Source organism: Peromyscus eremicus, chromosome 6 (assembly GCF_949786415.1).
Source record: "Peromyscus eremicus chromosome 6, PerEre_H2_v1, whole genome shotgun sequence".
Classification (NCBI taxonomy): domain Eukaryota; kingdom Metazoa; phylum Chordata; class Mammalia; order Rodentia; family Cricetidae; genus Peromyscus; species Peromyscus eremicus.
The window spans coordinates 107,151,105-107,170,179 of record NC_081421.1 but is presented as its reverse complement, the minus strand read 5'-3'; the positions used below and the strand labels follow the sequence as shown (position 1 = coordinate 107,170,179).

The 19,075-nt window shown below is 37.1% G+C and overlaps 1 protein-coding gene across 1 annotated transcript in view; it reads left to right on the top strand.

Moving 5' to 3' along the window:
* Positions 1–13,439: 13,439 nt before the first annotated feature.
* Bank1 (B cell scaffold protein with ankyrin repeats 1) overlaps positions 13,440–19,075 on the top strand; it is a 230,354-nt gene continuing 224,718 nt past the window's right edge. The window contains exons 1-2 of the mRNA XM_059266624.1: positions 13,440–13,476; positions 14,212–14,610. Of these exons, the coding sequence (XP_059122607.1) occupies positions 13,440–13,476; positions 14,212–14,610 (436 nt within the window). The remainder of the gene's footprint in view (positions 13,477–14,211; positions 14,611–19,075) is intronic.

Here is a 19,075-nt window from a genome sequence, read left to right as displayed (position 1 = left end):
AACTAGCAACACTAAGATAAAAGACAAAATAATAAGGTAAGGGGAACCAAACATATATTGGTTTACATTTTTATTTCAAAAAATTGGAATCTGTGTGGTGATATATGGTGTATGCTAATAAAAGTTGCCTGAAGATCAGAAAACAGAGCAAGCCACTAGATTAAACAAGATGCCAGGCAGTGGTGGCACACACGTTTAATCCTAGCACTCAGGAGGCAGAGATCCATCTGGATCTCTGTGAGTTCAAAGCCACCCTGGACTACGTGAGATTGACTCAGTCTAGCACAGAAACAGAGCCAGGCAGTGGTAGCACACACCTTTAATTCCAGTACTTGGGAGTCACACCCTTTTAATCCCAGCACTTGAGATCTCATTCCTTTGCTTGGGAAGGACACCTGCCTTTAATCCCAGAAAGTGACGGCTGGGCAGAGAAAGGTATATAAAGCACGAGGAGACAGGAACTAGAGGCTCTCTCAGGCTGAGGATTTGGTGGGGTAAGAGGCTGTGGCTTGCTCTGTTTCTCTGATCTTTCAGCTTTTACCCCAATATCAGACTCCAGGTTTTTATGAAAAGATCATTTAACATTTGAGTTACAAATATGTAACAAGATACCGCATAATTAGACTGATATACCTACCCAGCATCGGGACTTTGGACCATAGGCCAATGGCTATTATGAACATATTCCCACAATGCTATTGAACTCTAATGAGACAACTATAGCAGGAAGTGGGGTCCGGTCTAGAAGCTTATTTTATAGCTGGCGCCTCGTATATTTCCCATAGCTTTTACCATCACAATAAAACTAAAGATAAACAATTTGGAGCTAATATGTCTGCACTACAGAATGAAACTATAAACATGATACAGGATCCTTAGCATGCATATTTGAGGCCAAGACACTAGACTTTATATTTACCATTGGCCAAACTTTCCAGTTGGAATTTCAAGATGTGATTTTTTTGTTTTTCAGTTATACCAGTCAATATCTACTAAAATATTTAAAGAAAATTCAATTCTCTGAAATCAAATTCAAACTTCATAAAGGTATACATCAGAATAAAATGGATACTTAAAAATCAATAGAATTTAAATACATTTTATCCTATAGTTACTCTATTAAGAGTTGTGTTAGAACTATTAGAACCCTAAAAAGATTTTTTTAATCTTACATTTTCTATTAATTTTTGTCAGACTTGGTTTTATAGCCAAAAAGATTGAGATATAACCCTTACACATAAAATTGACTGTACTGTGTACTTACAGAGTTTTAGAAATCAATATATTTTAGAAACAAATAGTCATGTAAATTTAGTCTTGATAGTGTTTCTATTAAATATATTCAGAACATCAGCCCTAAATTTTATGTAATTATATACTTTTTTCTTAAAATGAATTTTTTGTTTATAGAATGGACTTTGCCACAAGGCAAGGAATTTGTGAGATGCATTTCCCAAGATCATATAAAACCTATGTAACTTTGATCCTACTGCAGCCTACACTGTAATTCTGACAAATTTTCAGTAAGCATTTGCTGATCAACAGTGTGGTCACAGGCTTGTGCAGGTTCGGTTACTCACAAAGGAAACAAGGAAACATGAGTTCACATCAAATTTGCCTTTATATAAACCAATATAAGCCACAAAAGGACATAAGAAAGTCATTATATGGAAGAATGTGATGTAAAGGCTTTTGTTTCTCAATGTGTTTCTTATTTAGTAATTTCATTTGGGTTTTTAATTCTGAAATTAAATAGGTATATTTCTTTCCACTCTTTTTCTTCTTTTGTTCAATGTAGATTCATAGCTCAAGCCAAGCCATATTTTCTTCAAAGCACAGAGAATGACCAGATCAAAGTGTACAAAATCCTATTAGCTAAAGTAATTTCCTTCCACCATTCTCTTTCAGCATTACGGGTAGGTGCGTAATGTTGGGGATACACACTTTTTCATTTCTTTTCCAGAAACTAATGCCAAACATTTCCCTCTTTTTCCTTCTTACATGTTAGGTAATCCTCCCTTATACAGATGTATATTGAGAAATGGTGTAGAGGCAGTAAGAGTTAATGCCATGGGAATGTGAACTACACATCTGTGGTACTAACCTTTCCCATCAAGATTGCCCTCATTTTATTATGTTCTATTTTGTAATAGAATATAGTTATTCATACTTAAATCAATAATTTATTTCTCTAGTGACTAACTAGACTGCATAAATCCTGTAGGTAGAAATTAATCTCTATGAGGACTCAATAGGAACTCATAAATTAACTTTCAAAAGCAAAGAAGTTATCAGAAAAATAAGGCAAGTGGCCCTTTAGAATCTGAGGAATAACTGTTGTAGAACTCCTGGTAAAAGTTCTAAAAATGTTATGAAGCATCATTAGAAGAAAAAAAATCCTACATGCTCCAGAGATGGGGTAGTTTGTAATATGGTCTGACTGTGTAGTAGAGCCCTTGTGAGTGTGGCTCTCTTTCACAACTGGTGAATCGCGTCCTGTGGCTATCTGCCATATTGCCTTTCAGCATGCCAGTGTACATAATCAAACTTTTGGCTTCTAAAAAACTTACTGATATGAAGGAACTGCACATTTGAAAGTGATTTATCCTTCACATTGGTGCATTAATGTGACATATATCATGGAATCTCAGGAGCTGGGTCTATCTTTAAGCTTGAGTATACTTAATTTTAGCAATTATATGTTTTCATCTTATATGAAATTATATATGTATTATTAGGATATGTCAATGTGATCAACATTTCTGCAGATTTTATTTGGATATCAAACATAGTTATGAGTTAAGTCAGTGATAAGTTACTGTTATCACTGCCAGGTGATTTCAAACTTATCATTTTATTATTTTAGTGCATTGATGGTTATAAGATGTAATTATTTTAGGCACACCATGAATGAAGTCCTAAGTTCTATACCTAGTATCATGAAAAGGTCAATTAAAATACGCATAGGACATCCATGGGCCCCAATGGAACCATTATTAAATAGTCATAAGGGAAGAAGTCATTTATCATTACGACTGAATTCCATATACTCTCATTCCTACCACCATGGTATTTTGTGTCTTTAGAAATTTGTGTCAGTCGTAACCACTGAGTAATTATCACTAGAAAATATTTATGGGGATTTTACTGAGAGTATTTTTTCCACTGTCTGCATAGATGCCAGACACTATGGGAAGGCTTGGTGAATGCTTAAGAGATCCATGGATAGAACTGTGCTTTGTCTAAAGGGCATGACCTTCCCTCAGTCAATGGCCTTTGAATCTAATCATTGGTTAAGAGTCTCTGAAGATTGGAGAGATAACTCAGTGGTTAAGAGTGCATGTTGTTCTTCTAGAAATGTCTCTGAAATTCCATTCAATAACTCCAGTCATTTTGCTTTCTATACTCAAAACTAGAATTGTTTTATTTATAAAGATGAAATAGAAACTCTATAGGCTATATACTTGTTTTACTTTACAGACCATCAAGTTACCACAATAATCAATGGGGTTAAGAAACTTTGATTTTTAATCTCCAATTATTAATGGTACCACTTGTTCTCTATCAATATAGATTTCATTATTCCCCACTCACACCAAAAGTTCAATGCAAGAATCTAATCCTAATCCTTATACTTGTGTTGCAGAGGACAAAAAACACAGTACTTTCATGGATGGATATTTTAATGTTTCATGAAAGGAAACTTAGAACATTTTAGAAAGGATAGGCAAAGATAGTTATCGGACAGTGTCCTGTTTGTGCTTTACTTATGAGCAAAGAATTGTTTTTACACCTTTAAAGTGTTAAATGGGGAAGGACAGAAATAAGAACAAGATTCTATGTGGTCCACAAAGCCCAAAGTATTTACCACCTAACTCTTTACAGGAAGTCTGCCTATTGAGTCCCGTGCTTATCGTAACAGGAAACTTCTGGCATTTCAGATTCAGTGGTGCTCAGAGACTGCTCATGCCATCTGTGTACTTGAAGTAACACATTAACTCTTGAATACGGTATGAGTACAACCCTATTAATATATTAAGATACTCAGGTTTATACATTGCCTTTTCGATTCTAATAACCCGTAAAAATCACCCCATCCATACTTTTCAGGCTCTCACATTGCCAAGAACCAGAAATAATTCCTGAGTATCAGGTACTTTCAGTAGAATAGACTCTTTCCACATGTTGTACAGCAACAGAGAAAGTCTCAGAGATGTAAAACCAGAGGGAAGAAGTGATGTGCTAAATAACTGACCATTAACAACTCTAACTGGTGATCCAGGGAGATGTGGGAGACATATCTGTAGTGTTGACTGCATAAACTTGGGCAAATTGTACAGGAAAGAGAAGGTACTTTTGCCTCTATGAATACATAAAATGAGCCAACTTTCTTGGAGGAGAAATATGAGCTAGTGTTTTACCATCTTAATATCTTTAGAAAATCCTGGTTTTAGTTTCCTTATACTGAAAATATCATTACAGAGTTGAAATATAAAACTGATTCAACTGTATTTACTGAATGGCTGAAATAAAGGTATGTGCACATGTACTGAACTTCCTGGGGGGGACACACCCATATCATACAAGGCTAATTGCTTAGAACTTCATGATTGCACAAAGCTGGAATGTTAAAGATCCAGAGACAAAAATTAATTAGTCTCCTTGAGAGCATTCATAGTCCACTTCTTTGTAAAAAGTGTGTGTGGTGTGTACATGTGCGTGTGTGCTCACTGATCAGAGGACAACGCTCAGGAGTTAGTTTTTCCTGACACTGTAGTATTCTACTGTGCAGAATCCTGAGATTGAGCTCAGGTCATAAGTGTATTAAAGTGCCTCTAAACACTGGACCATCTCTGATCCTATAGCCCACTTTTGTGTCTAACTAATATAATATCCTTCTGAGTAACTGGAAAACGTCTCAAATATATTCTTTTTTTTTTTTTTTTTTTTTTGCAATACAGTTCAGTTCTACATATCAGCCACGGATTCCCTTGTTCTCCCCCCTCCTGCCCCCCTCACCTTCCCCCAGCCCACCCCCTATTCCCACCTACTCCAGGGCAAAGCCTCCCCTGAGGACTGAGATCAACCTGGTAGACTCAGTCCAGGCAGGTCCAGTCCCCTCCTCCCAGGCCGAGCCAAGCGACCCTGTATAGGCCCCAGGTTTCAAACAGCCAACTCATGCAATGAGCACAGGACCCGGTCCCACTGCCTGGATGCCTCCCAAACAGATCAAGCCAATCAATTGTCTTACCCATTCAGAGGGCCTGATCCAGTTGGTGACCCCTCAGCCATTGGTTCATAGTTCATGTGTTTCCATTTGTTTGGCTATTTGTCCCTGTGCTTTATCCAACCTTGGTCTCAACAATTCTCGCTCATATAAACCCTCCTCTTTCTCACTTATTGGACTCCCAGAGCTCCACCCGGGGCCTTGCCATGGACCTCTGCATCCAGATCCCTCAGTCTTTGGATGGGGTTTCTAGCATGATAATTAGGGTGTTTGGCCATCCCATCACCAGAGTAGGTCAGTTCGGGCTGTCTCTCGACCATTGCCAGCAGTCTGTTGTGGGGGTATCTTTGTGGATTTCTGTGGGCTTCTCTAGCACTTTGCTTCTTCCTATTCTCATGTGGTCTTCATTTACCGTGGTCTCCTATTCCTTGTTCTCCCTCTCTGTTGTTGATCCAGTTGGGATCTCCTGCTCCCCCAAGCTCTCTTTCCCTCGACTCTCGCCCTTCATTACCCCCACTCATGTCCAGGCTGTTCATGTAGATCTCTTCCATTTCTCTGTCATTGGGTGATCCCCGTGTCTTTCTTGGGGTCCTGTTTTCCAGGTAGCCTCCCTGGTGATGTGAGTAACAGTCCAGTCATCCTTGTTCCACATCTAGTATCCTCCTATGAGTGAGTACATACCATGTTTGTCTTTCTGAGTCTGGGTTACCTCACTCACGATGATTTTTTCTAGATCCATCCATTTCCCTGTAAACCTCATGATGTCATTGTTTTTCTATATTCTTAGTGGATCATTAGTGTTCACCAATCCAAAAAGTACAAATGTGATTGCTATCTACAACGTGTAACTTTCTAACTTCCTGCTTTGCTGTAATCTACCTACCTGCCGCCTACAGTGATTTACTTAGTCATTGCCTTGCCCTACATTTTTTCCCTTCCATGATGATAAAAAACTCTATAATTAACTGCTTCTTTGTTGGAACATGTCATTCAAGCAACCTGAATCCATGTTCTCAGGTTCTAGCTATTCATGTTTGGCTCAGATTAAATGTCTTCTTGCCTCCTTTGAAATGAGATCTGTGTTTTGCATTAATGTGCATGAGTATAACAAGATGAAGTAGCTTGACTATAACTTTTATTTTATAGTTTTCTAACTTTTTCTAGGGATATGACAGGGCCTTGCTCACTCTAAGCAAGCACTCAGTCACAAAGCCACATCCCTAGCCTTTGTATTTTCTTTGTATTTTCTTTCATTTTTATTGCTAGTGATAAAAATATAGTTTTAAAAGTTAGAATCTTGCAATATCTTCTCATTATGCATAATGATACATTGGGTTGACATTGGGTCTCATTTAAAAATAAGAAAAATTTCCATTTGAGACTGAGCTTCTAGAAAAGAATTTTGATTTATGTTTAGCCTTATTCTTTTGATAATATGCATAATCTTTTTCTGTATAAGCACTATTATTAATATAAATTATTGATACAAATTTCCTTTCAGATTAAAAATTCATTATAGTACTTTATAAGACAAATGAGACATTATTGAATCTGACAGAATACTTCATAAGAAGTAGAAAAAAACATTAATATGGCTTTATTTTGTTCTTGAAAAACAATTTGTTAGGGTAAAGAAACTGTCTCCAGGCATGAGTGTGGCATGACTTTTAACTACCCTGAAGTACAGGTTGTGCCATAAGATTGCTGGATCCTTTAGTGATGGCAAGAAATAAGCTAAACAGTCAATAATTACCATGTCCTAGGTGATGTGAATCAGCAGGGGACCACTTTCTGATAGGAAAAGAGAGGTCGGGTTCATCTGGGATTTGCTAGTCCTTTCCCATGCTTACAGTTGCTCCAGATCTTATGTTTTATTGTCATATGTAAAAAGTGGAAGCTTGTCTAAAGGGGGAACTCTACAATGCAATTACTCTGGAGTCACTGTCATGGGGCTTTTTGATGATGCAACTTATCTTGACTAACATTCTTTCCTGTAAGTAACAGCTCACCCATGCTGTATCCATAACACACTGGGTCAGTAAGCTAGGTTTGGATAGAATTATTATTTTGCTTTTTATCTCCACTCTACTTTCAGTGAATTTATACATTTGTTCATAACTCCCTAGAAAGCCACACAACACTGTTGTGCATGCTTTCATTACTTTTATGTTGCTAGATTTGAGGCTTACATTTTGAATTACCTATTAGGGATTTTAATTGCATCTTCAGTAGTAATGTTATTCAATTATGTTAGTATTGCCAGGAATGAAATTTTGTATTTCTATGAGCCATGTTCATTATTTATTATTAAAGTTCCCAACCTATAGAAGTTGGCTGATCTTCACATTGGCACCCCTCCTTAAATTGGGAGAGTAATGATTTAGACTTGATTTAGTTCAATTGTGTAAATGAAGTGCATTGTCTCCAGACTACTTTTGAGAACACAAGGATAGTTCTTGGTGGATCTACAGCCTACATATTTAGGCTGTATATGTATAGTATATATAGTGTAGTAGTATATATAGAATTACATGTGGAACACACTTCTCTTTTCTAAGACAAGGAGCAAGAGTGTCATGGATATGAATATAGCTTCTATTAACTTTTGGTTTGGGACTCAAGTTAGTGTCCTAGTAAAAGAATCGAAGGCAGCACAAAGGTGCATGATCGTCTTTGTGGCTGTGACAAGTTCCCCTCTGTGAGAGATCATCAGTGAAGACGACCATATCTTCTCACCTCATAAGGGTTAAATGAGTGAGTTCAGGACTAGTTCAACTTCAGCAGGCTTGGAACATACTAGTGTTAGACCCCTTGTAAAACCAGGAACTCCTAATGTGGGCTGTCATTACTGGTCTGAAGAATGGGGCCTGTGTTGTATCTCTGGCTCTATTTGGACATCCTAAATTGTCTGCAGGTCATTAGTAAATAACTACCAAAACTTGGTTCCCAGAGGGCTGAACCCTATAAGATTCCAAGAGACTCTATACCACTGCCCCCTTCCTGTAAGACTCATTTCAAACAGGCCTATCAATCGCCTGGGCAGGAAAAAGTTCCTTGGGAAAAGCTGCTTGTTTTAGAAACTTTCCAAACTTACATAAAGCCTGACTAAACTTCAGATCAGCACAATGACAGCATCGATCACTGTCCACTCTCACTCCTTGAGAGTGTTATCTAGAATAGACTATGTCCTGGGTGACTTGTCTGAATTCTCTTCATGGAAATCACAGGGGAGCCAAGGGGAGACCTGGTGACAGTGGATGTTAACTATTTAGTGGTCTCTGGGGGACACAGAAAGTTTCAATAAATAATAATTGAGAAAATTAAAGACCAAATGACTTGCAGGACTTCATCTACTAGGAAGAAAGGAATGATACTTAATGCTAATCTTCATGCTTTTGAAAATTAGCATAGAGAGGTCATTGACAAAGTACAAATCAAAACTAAATGAAAATACCTGCTCAGTTTTCATCATGAACAAAAGATGTTCAAAGAGTACTGAAAGATACTAAAGATTGCATCAATTTTTACATGCAATTTTAGTCACTAAATTCATACGTGTATTATTAAATATAAACTTAGTGCATATCTTCTCAATTTCAATGATAAATGGAGAAACAAAATAACGCTGTTTCTCCATTTATTATTTTTAATTGTATTTCACTAAAATTTCTCAGTTTATTTATTTATTTATTTATTTATTTATTAGTTTCTTTGTTTACTGTGACACTTTGGATGGAACATAGACCTTGGGCATCCTAGGCTGGCTCTCTGCCAGAGACCACCCCTCTCCAGCTGTTGATCACTGTTTTGTGGGGCAATCCCAATGCCCTCAGTGTTGATGTGAAGTCTACAATGACGTGTACTCAACTCGCTTCTGTCTTTTTTCTTATTTTCTGTATTTCCATGTCCTCTCTGTGGTCCTGCTGGATTGCAGTTGGATTTTGTCTGTCATTTATTTTGATTTCCTGTATGTTGCATGTGGAGCAGAGGCAAGTCGTGTGCACTGATCGCCAGGAGTTCTCTTCCCTTTTTGTTCCTAATACAGGTCCTTCCCTTTGGAACCAAAGAACCAAAATCCCTTCCATGTTCCTTCCTTGTTCTCTTCCATATCGATACTATTTCTTTAAAATTACTTTTTAATCTAAAGTATTTTTGACAGATATAAAAAATTAAGTTGTATGTATTATGCATGCATGTGTTGCGTTATGATAAATACTATTTGTTATTTATGCATTTTGATGTTAGCCATTATATGCTGGCATCTATCTATTAGTATGCTATATATGAATTTATATCATTTAGTCCACCTGACTTGCCTTATTCTCTAGGATAGTTTAATCTCAACTTGCAATTAACGACTAATCAGTTTTTACATTATTATGATCTTACACATCGACACCATTGGCCCAAACAGTATATGATTATTCTACTTTGTATTATAGCTTTTGTTTTACTTTGCTTTTCTGGAATTAATTTCATTTAAGTTTTTCATTATATGTGCAAAATCTTCTCATGCAGCTGCCTTTGCGTTTTAAAATCTCCTTTCAGCTGTGTCAAGCTTCTGTTTTTACTACTCACTCCCACGTTTTTCAATATCAGGTGTGTAACTGTCTTAGTTTCTGTGGCTCTTGTTCCCAAAGCCCCCCAACCGTAAGACGGACCAGCCTCAGGGAATCCTGAATAGTTCCATCCCTAAACTTCTTTTTGCTACTTTTCTTAACTTACATGTGTGTTACAATTTAGTTAAGGTGCATTCTAAAACAGGGCATCTTAAATTTTTCTGCTTGTGAGCATTTCTTACCTATTTTTTCATCACCCCAGCCATATAGTGTGTGTATATATATATAAATATATATATATATAAAATAATACACATACTAAATATTTATTGATAATAAATCATAAGCACATTTATTTTAAAATAATTATTTTATATATGTATATTTATGATTTTTATCATTTATTACAAGTAAATCTGCATGCTAATCGATGTGATTATTTTTACATAAAGAATTAAATCTCAGCTGAATATTTGATACTTGAAACATAGAGCATCTTTAATGTTTTTTGGAGTTTGTTGATATTTATAATCACCAATCCTGAGAACACCACAGGGGAAAAAATGGCAGAATAATGTTTAGAGAAACTTAAAAAATATTGGAAATTTTGTTTTAGTGACAAGCTAAACTTTACCAAGTGTCATTTCATGAAATTGAAGTCCACAACTCAAATAGTAATTTTTAAATTTAATCATCATAATACAATACAATTCAAATTTGATATGCACACTAAGGAATAGCAGCATAAAATATTAAAAGGCTATTTCCTACAATTAAACCTTTATGTAGGAGCAGATAACGTGGTATGTAAAGTAAACACTGTAGTTCATAATATGCCTTAGTCTGGAATCTGAGCTGTAATATTTCAGGTAATGTGCATTGATTTTACATTGTGTGACAGTATATATAGTACAAATTGTATCTATTGTGTGTTCAGAACCAAGTCTGCAGTGAAGTCACACAGTGCAACCTAGGAGCATGTGGCCAGAAACACCTCCATTTCAGCGTGCATTTGATGTGGAATAGATTTTTGGTTGCCAGGAGTTCAGAAACCTCTTATTCTTGTCATTTTGTATCCTAACCCTCCTATATAGGATCCTGACCCAGAGTTTAAGAAGCTGGAGTCAAAGCTACACAAATGAATTAATTTCTCTGTATGTACATATTTATGTAACCCACACATAGATCAAGACAGAGAGTAATTTCGAGCTCCAGCAGGTTTCCTCAGCCTGATCCACTAACCCTTCTCTCAGATATCCTTATCTGTGTCCAGTTGGATTAGAAATGTCCTTCTGGTGGGTACACGCTTGCTTATTTCCCTCAGTGTTGTTCCCTCAGATCAATCTTTAGATTTATCCATGTTGCGTGCGGCCAGGGCTAGTTCCTTTAGTTGCTACACAGCACAGTATCTCATGGTAGCACTGTGCTAGGAGAATAGGATCTTTGAGAACTACCTTATAATTCACAGTCATCTGTTGAAGTTGCTCTGAAGACGTTATACCAACATTCTGCTTCCTCTTGTGAGTGACTCACTTTTTCTTTCTGGATATAGAAAGAAATTTTATAATAACCGTCAAACTAAGGTCAGTTTAATCAAGGTTTGCTTTCCTTAACAGTTTTTTTTTCCAATTGTCCACCATTGATTCATAAAACTGGTACCTAATATTCCTTATTCTGAGAATTTTTCAAAAAAATTTATTAAAAATCTTGGGCTGGTGAGATGGCTCATTGGGTAAAAAGTCTTTCCACATAAAACAGACAACCTGAGTTTGATCCAAAACCGCAAATCCCACGGTAGAATGAAAGAACTCACTTCTGAAAGTTGTCTTCTCACTGCCATGTGATATGCATGCTGCATTCACACACATGCAACACAAGCACATGTAAATAAAGTATTTATTTTTAATCTTTAAATATCTTTAAAACTGTTACCAACATGTATTAAGTATATATAATAATGGGTTTCAGTATGACATTTTCATGAAATATATACCACATTTTGATTACATTCACCTGCTTTCCTCACTTTTCTCTCCCTCTCATTGACCCTTTTCCTCTTAACAGCTAGAGCACTTCTAATTTAGAATATTTGTGTGTGTATTTATGTGTGGTATAAGCACAGGTATATGTGATGTATGCAGATGTTCATGAGGATATGTTCACATATGCATATAGGTGTGCTTGTGTGTGTGAAGGTCAGAGGTATATGTAGAGTGTCTTTCTCAGTAGTTTTCCCCCTTACAGGGTCTCTTATTGAACCTGAAGCTCACGGGCTCAGCTAGATTGGCTTGACTATGAGTTACAAGGATCTGCCTGCCTCCACCAGTGCAGTGGTTACAAACGCCACATCAGCCTTTTGGGTTTTTGATGTGGGTTCTGGACATCATGTCCTCACGCTTGCATAGCAGGTGCTTCATCAACTGGGATATATCTGCAACCACTTTAAAATGACACAGTGTAACCCTTTCTTATCTGCATTTCTAGAGTTCCTGTTATCCACATACCCCTTTAAAATGATGCAGTGTAACCTTTTCTCATCTCCATTTCTGGAGTTTGTATTATCCACATATTGAATCCTTTTCTTCTTTTTATCTACTTTATCATATTTTGCTACATTGCTTTAATTTTATTCTTTCTTAACATTTGCTATGCAGCATCCAGCTTTGTTTCAGGTTGGAAATTAAAATGCTACCCATTTCTAATCTAGTTATTACTTTTTAAATTTTTCTTGGATAATGTAGTCTTTTTTTTTTAATTAAGTCAAATTGTCTTCTAACTCTTGTTTTACTCAAGCTACAATGATTTTTGTGCTCTAAAGGCCTGTCAGTTTCTCCCTTTATTATTTTCACTAATTCTTATACAGTAAGTTTTTTTTTATTGTGATGATCGTTGTTATTGTTATTATTGTTTGACATAGTCCCATCCCATAAAAAAACAATTAGTACTGCTAATATTTATTTTGCTCATATTTGTCTAAACGAAGGTTAGACTTTCTATTTTAGTATGGAGAGGAAAATATCCCTTTGCATTTTCTTCCTTATCTTATTTGTTGCTTTTAAATGACTGGCTTCCCATCTGCTTCATATGGTCTGAAGGAAAGGGGGAGAGCAGTGGTTATTGTTGGCATAGCGGCTGCCCCTGAATCTATTGTTTGAACTACTGACTGTAGCTCCATGATCACTGCCCCACTGCTAGGCTGAGACATCCCACCACAACTGCCACTGCCTCTGCAGCCAAATGTAGTTTTTAACTAAATCTCTATTATTCCATTTTACCAATATAGACCCGGGAGTCAGATACTGGGGTAAAAAAACCTGCTAGTTCAGAGCGGCCGAAAAGCAACCAGCTGACCTTCCTCCTTAGCTGAGGACCCAGCAAGAGAGAATATCTTTTGCCAGAGATCAAAAACCAAAAAAGACTGCCACACTCAAAGCCCCTCCCCCCCACTACTTCCTGTGCATTTATCTACCTATTTTCCGGACTCCCTCTAATTCTCTATGGCTACTTTCTGTCAACTAGTTGCTAGTTCCGCCCCTTGACCAAAGGTTTTATTTAATTAATGCAAACTCTGAGTTCACAATGTGATCAAATATCCCAACAACAAAGGGTGGTTTGTGAACTTCTGCAGCTGGAAGTTTTGGGTGATCTTTGTAATGCCTTCTGCAAGGTCCCCTCTCCTGCTGTGGAGAGGTTGGGTTTGTGGACTTTGATTTCTCAGACTCAACTTTGAGCCTGTCTTGTAGGATCTTGACACAGAAGCCCTGTGATGAGGTGAAAGGTAGGAAAGAGATAAGAGTTTTTTGGCTCTGATTCCTCATCAATCTTGGCTTGAGTAGGAGATAGATCTTAGTTCTGTATTGTCCTATGAGAAACTTCTATTTATTTCAATAATGACATTTTATTATTTTTAAATTTTAATATATGTTGTTGTACATGTATAGAAGTGGGAGTTCACAGGCCACAGCAAATGTGTGGAAGTCAGAGGACAACTTATGGGAGTCAGTTGTCTACTTGCAGGGTGTGGGGCCTAGGGATTAAGCTCAGATCTTCAGGTTGGCAGCAGACACCTTTACCCAGTAAGCTATCTAGCCAGCCCAAAGCTTCTTACTTTCTGAAACATGACTACACTACCTTCTTTTTTTGGTTTTCACTATTAAGTTCCTCCATGTAAATAAATTTTGTTTTGTTGATTACTGGGGAGTCACATTTGTGCCGTGAGTAGGAGAAGACTTGCAAGGCGAGGACTGTGTTATATCTCATTTATTTTTTAATCTGCGTGATTACAATAAGGATAGTAACATTTTACAACAATAAGAAAATTAGCATGTTTCCTAAACTGTGTATTTCAAGTTTAAAGGATAATCTAACCTGCTGTTAGCCTTCTGACTACAAGAAAAATAAAACATTTTTTTTCTCTTTTCCCAGGAAATGCAAAAGACATCCTATTGATACATGAAGAAGATACTGAGGAGTGGGCTCTGTACTTGCAAGAAATATTTATACATATTGTAGAAAGAGAAGCAATCCTGTTATATCCCTTGTGGAGTTTCTCTTCTTCACATTTGGAATTGCTAAACTTAAATGCTTACAAATGTAAACTTCTGATCTTATCTAATAGTCTACTTAAAGACCTAACACCAAAGAAATGTCAGTTTCTAGAGAAGATACTTGACTCACCAGAAAGTGTAGTGACTCTGCTTTGTGGCATGGAGAGCTCAAATCCTCTCTTTCAATTATTATGTATCCCTGGAAGCAGATGGGAGATCTCAACAGAGCAGGAGCCTGAGGACTACATCTCTGTCATCAGACAGATCTTATACAGAGGTAGGAATGATAAATTGGCTTTGTCGGTTTTTAAATGTTTATTTGCTTATGTTTTGCAATGGAAGGGCTGAAGAGGTTAGCCCAATGGTTAAGAGCACTGGCTGCCCACTCTTCCAAAGGACCCAAGTTCAATTCTCAGCACCCACAGGGTAGTTCACTAGTCTGTAACTCCAATTCCAGGGGATTCAACACCCTTTTCTGATCTCAGGGGATACCAGGCACATACATGGTTTACAGTTATACATGCAGGAAAAACCCCTGTGTACACAAAATAAAATAACAATTTGCCTTAAATTTTGCAATTTAAATTTTATAAACATCTGATGTAAGGCTAAGATTAGAACATGGATGCCAAGTTCACCTAGCAATGCTTTGTCTTGTCTACCAAATGCATTAAGATTCTTCATTTTTACCTTTATTCCAGTCAAAACTTAGCATTTGTTCTAAAAATAGCTAATGCATATATATGTATGTATATATACATATATACATATATATATATATAATTATATACATTCCTTCAGGCAACTCGCATGAGACTATGATGTCACAAGCAAGCTATGCTATGCCATTTGCCAGTTTGTTTCTGAAGGATAACATGTGGCATGACTGGCAAAGCCTGAACTACTGCTATCTACACTCATGTTGTTACCAGCCAACAACAGTTGAAAGTTTGAAGGCTTCAGTTAGAATGCAGAGCTTGTGTTGTTCTTATAATTGCATGATATATTATTACAGAATGAAATACTGTTATTTTCAGGTATTTTAAATGGCAAATTTAATTTTAAGCATACAGCCATGATATAAAGAATAGAACACAAGTCCTTATTCATCAGCTAATGGCATTCCTGTGCAATAGTCAAGTTCTGACACTAATGTCATTGAAGGACCTTCCTTTGCAGTGCTCTGCTGTGTCACTGAGAATGCTATATTCAGTTGCTTCCTTGGTTTCTCAACCTGCACATGGCCTTCAAACACCCAGCTTTGTGGCTATGGTTTTGCCTCTTACAGGGAAAAGGTGGGGTTATTATTTCATACTGGTGTTATTAGATGTCAAGGTTAGCTCTTTTTCTTGGAACGTATTTTTGCATTCTCTCATGATCCCCTCTCTCTCAGGCCCTGTCTCTACTTTTGTCCCTTAATGGATCAAATGTCTCTTCTTTAACACATGACCATTTGTCCACCCCAGGTGGGATACTACTCTTTAGAGTTAGGGCCTCAGAGTTTCTCAGGTCCCTCCAAAGAAGTCCAGACTGGCTGTTTCTCCCACTTGGCCCACACCTGCCTCTAAAACTCATTTATCTTTTGTCCACACAAACTATGACTTTGCCATCCATTCCTAGTGTAGGCAATGACATTCATCTTCAGAGCATCAATGCAACAACAACCTGTGGCCTTTAACCATTTCTAAACATGGTTCTGCACATGTTACAGTTCTGTAAATTGAGGGAACACACCTCATCCCTTCTCAATATTCTCAACAAGGTCATTATCTGCCGCTGCTGCACTTGGAGACCACAGTATTTAAACAAAGCAAGCAAGACAAAAATTCCTGTTTTCTAGTACTCTGACCTTTACAAATTCAATGTATTTTTGTGTGTATATGTGCAGTGTGAGCACATGTTTGTATATGTATGTATAGGTCATATGCACATATGTGTGCAGGCTAGAGATCAATATCATGTGTCTCCCTCTATCACTCTTCACATTTTTTTAGAGCAGAATGTCTCATTAAACCATAAATTCATCAATCTGGCTTGTTAGCCAATTAGAACCAGGGACTTGCCTGGCTCCACCCTCACCCCCGAGGCTGAGATAACAGATATATCCTGCTGTACACAAATTCTATGTGGGTGCTGGGAATCCAAACTCCAGCCTTCATGTTAGTGTGTCAGGAACATTATCATTTCCCTAGCCATCAAATTAACTATTTTTAAAGTCTGTTTTAGTTATCTGTTATTCCACAACACACTTCTGTAAAACTTAGCATTTAACATCATAAACGAGGATTGCACACCAGTTAGTAAAGTCCAGGAAGTGAGGCATGGCTAAGCAGAGTTATGTGCCAGAATACACTATGAGGCTACAATCAAGGTGTTTAGAGTTGTAAACAACTGAAGGATCTGGTGTGTGTGTGTATACCTGTGCATATATGTATATGTATATGTATATATATGCATATGTTTATGTGATTGTGTGTCTGTGTGTATGTTTGAATTTATAGGGGGATCTTGGAATGCAGCTTTCATTGCTGACCATTTCCCATCATCTGTGGTTGGCTAAAAGTCACCCATAAACGCTCCTCAAGGAGTTCCCTTAGAAGCAATATTTTCAAATTCTACCATATTCAAAATCTTTTGTCTCTTGCCTTACACTTGAAGTACAATTTGACTCATTAGAATATTACTCATATTCTCCTTTATCCTACAATTATAGAACATTGAGATTTTTATTTGTCTACTAAGCAAAGGGTCCTTTACTCATAGATCACCTAGTGGTCCGCTAGTGCAGCACTCCATCATTCCATGTTCTGGATTACTTACCCTAGGGGCATGCTTTCTGGTTTTGTTTTTCCCTATTTTCTCAAATTTATTTCAGAAGCAGTTTCTTGAGTTAATATTTAAAATTTTTATTCTAGCTTATTATTGTGGTTTTATTTTTCAAGAATTAAAATTTAAGTGTTTATGGTATTTGACTGTGATACACTCTTCTCACTCTCTCTAATTCTTTCTGACTTTTTAGAATCTAATTAATTTCATTTGTATTTTTGATAGTTGCTGCTTCTTTTTGGGCACCTCGCTTTCTCTTTTTTTACTTCTAATTTCCTTTTAAGTTTTATTGTATTTTTTTTCTTTGCTCATCTGCAGCGTGAATTCAAATTGGTCTTAATAATAAAAACCCGGAGTCAGATATCAGGGTGAAAGCTGAAAGATCAGAGAAGCAGAGCAGCCAGCCACTAGAACAACTTCTTGCCTCTAGGAATCCTCAGACTGAAAGGGGGCCGAGCTCCTTTCTCCACCCTGCCTTATCACTTCCTGTTTCCTCCTCCCAAGGGCTGGGATTAAAGGCCTGTGTCTCCCAAGAACTGGGATCAAAGGCATGAGATCCCAAGCACTGGGATTAAATGTGTGTGCCACCACTGTCTGGCCTCTAGTGGCTAGCTCCACACTCTGAACTCTAGGCAGGCTTTATTTGTTAGAGCACAAACAAAATATCACCACACCCATCCATTTGGCTTGATCACAGTCATCTCTTGATCTGTCTTGGTCACCTCTCCTTGACACCTTGCACTTCTGTCTTATGAAACCAATTTAAAAATAATATCATTATTCATTACACATCAAAAGTTCACGGTGAAATGTTTGACAATAGTGATCCTACTGGATCTCCTCGTCACTCTCCCTTCTTGCCTCTCTCTTTCAGTGCTTTTCCAGTACATTAATCTTTTTAATTTTGTAGAAAAAAATGTAATTGAAAAGTTATGAGTAAATCTAAATAAAGTGCATATAAATTATGAATATTGCATGCTACTTCTCCTAAGGCAGAACAGTAAGGATTAATGGCAGAATTTTAAGTGATTCTTCACACCCATAATTTCTACTTTCTCTGAATAACTCATTGGGCCATTTATCTCTCTGTCTCTGTCTCTCTCTGTCTCTGTCTCTCTCCTCTCCTTCTCTCCTTCTCTCTGTCTCTGTCTCTGTCTCTCTCTGTCTCTCTCTGTCTGTCTCTCTCTCTCTCTCTCTCTCTCTCTCTCTCTCTCTCTCTCTCTCTCTCTCTCTGTGTGTGTGTGTGTGTGTCTGTCTGTCTGTCTGTGCAGGTGCATGCCTACTATTGTGAGTTTGTAGAGATCAGAGGACAACTCTTGGGAGTTGAAATTAAATTATTTTTTATAGTTTTTAAGATAAAATCCTCTATTTATAGATAGCACATCACTAATTTGAAGCTACTATTAACCCTGATATTCCTACATTCAAGTCTTAGACTTCGAATTTTCTAGAGTAATATACCAAATGGAAATATTAGAAAATTTGTAGGAAATAAGGAAAATGCTATATAGAGAAGGCTTTTGAATTATTGTCAGTTAATAACTTCTGGGGGAGGAAGACTCAACTTTTAAGGGTGTGATCCAAGTGGATTGATCACACCTATGTGTATATAGGCAGCACACATTGTGGTGTTAAAACAAAGAAGCAAACCATGGAAAGAACATGAGAGGGGGTGGAAGAATGGGAATGATTCTAGAAGGGAATAGGGGAGGAGTGGGGGATAAATATGATTCATTGTATGTACATATGAAATTCTCATATTTAAAAGGCTGCTGAAATACAACGTATTTGTCAGAGATACAGGATGAAACTGGGAAGTAGGCAGTTTGGGGCATACGTGATTTTTATGCTGCAGACTAGTCCACTTCACATGCCTAACAGTCTGTTTAATGATTTGTTTGCTTTGAGATGCTTCC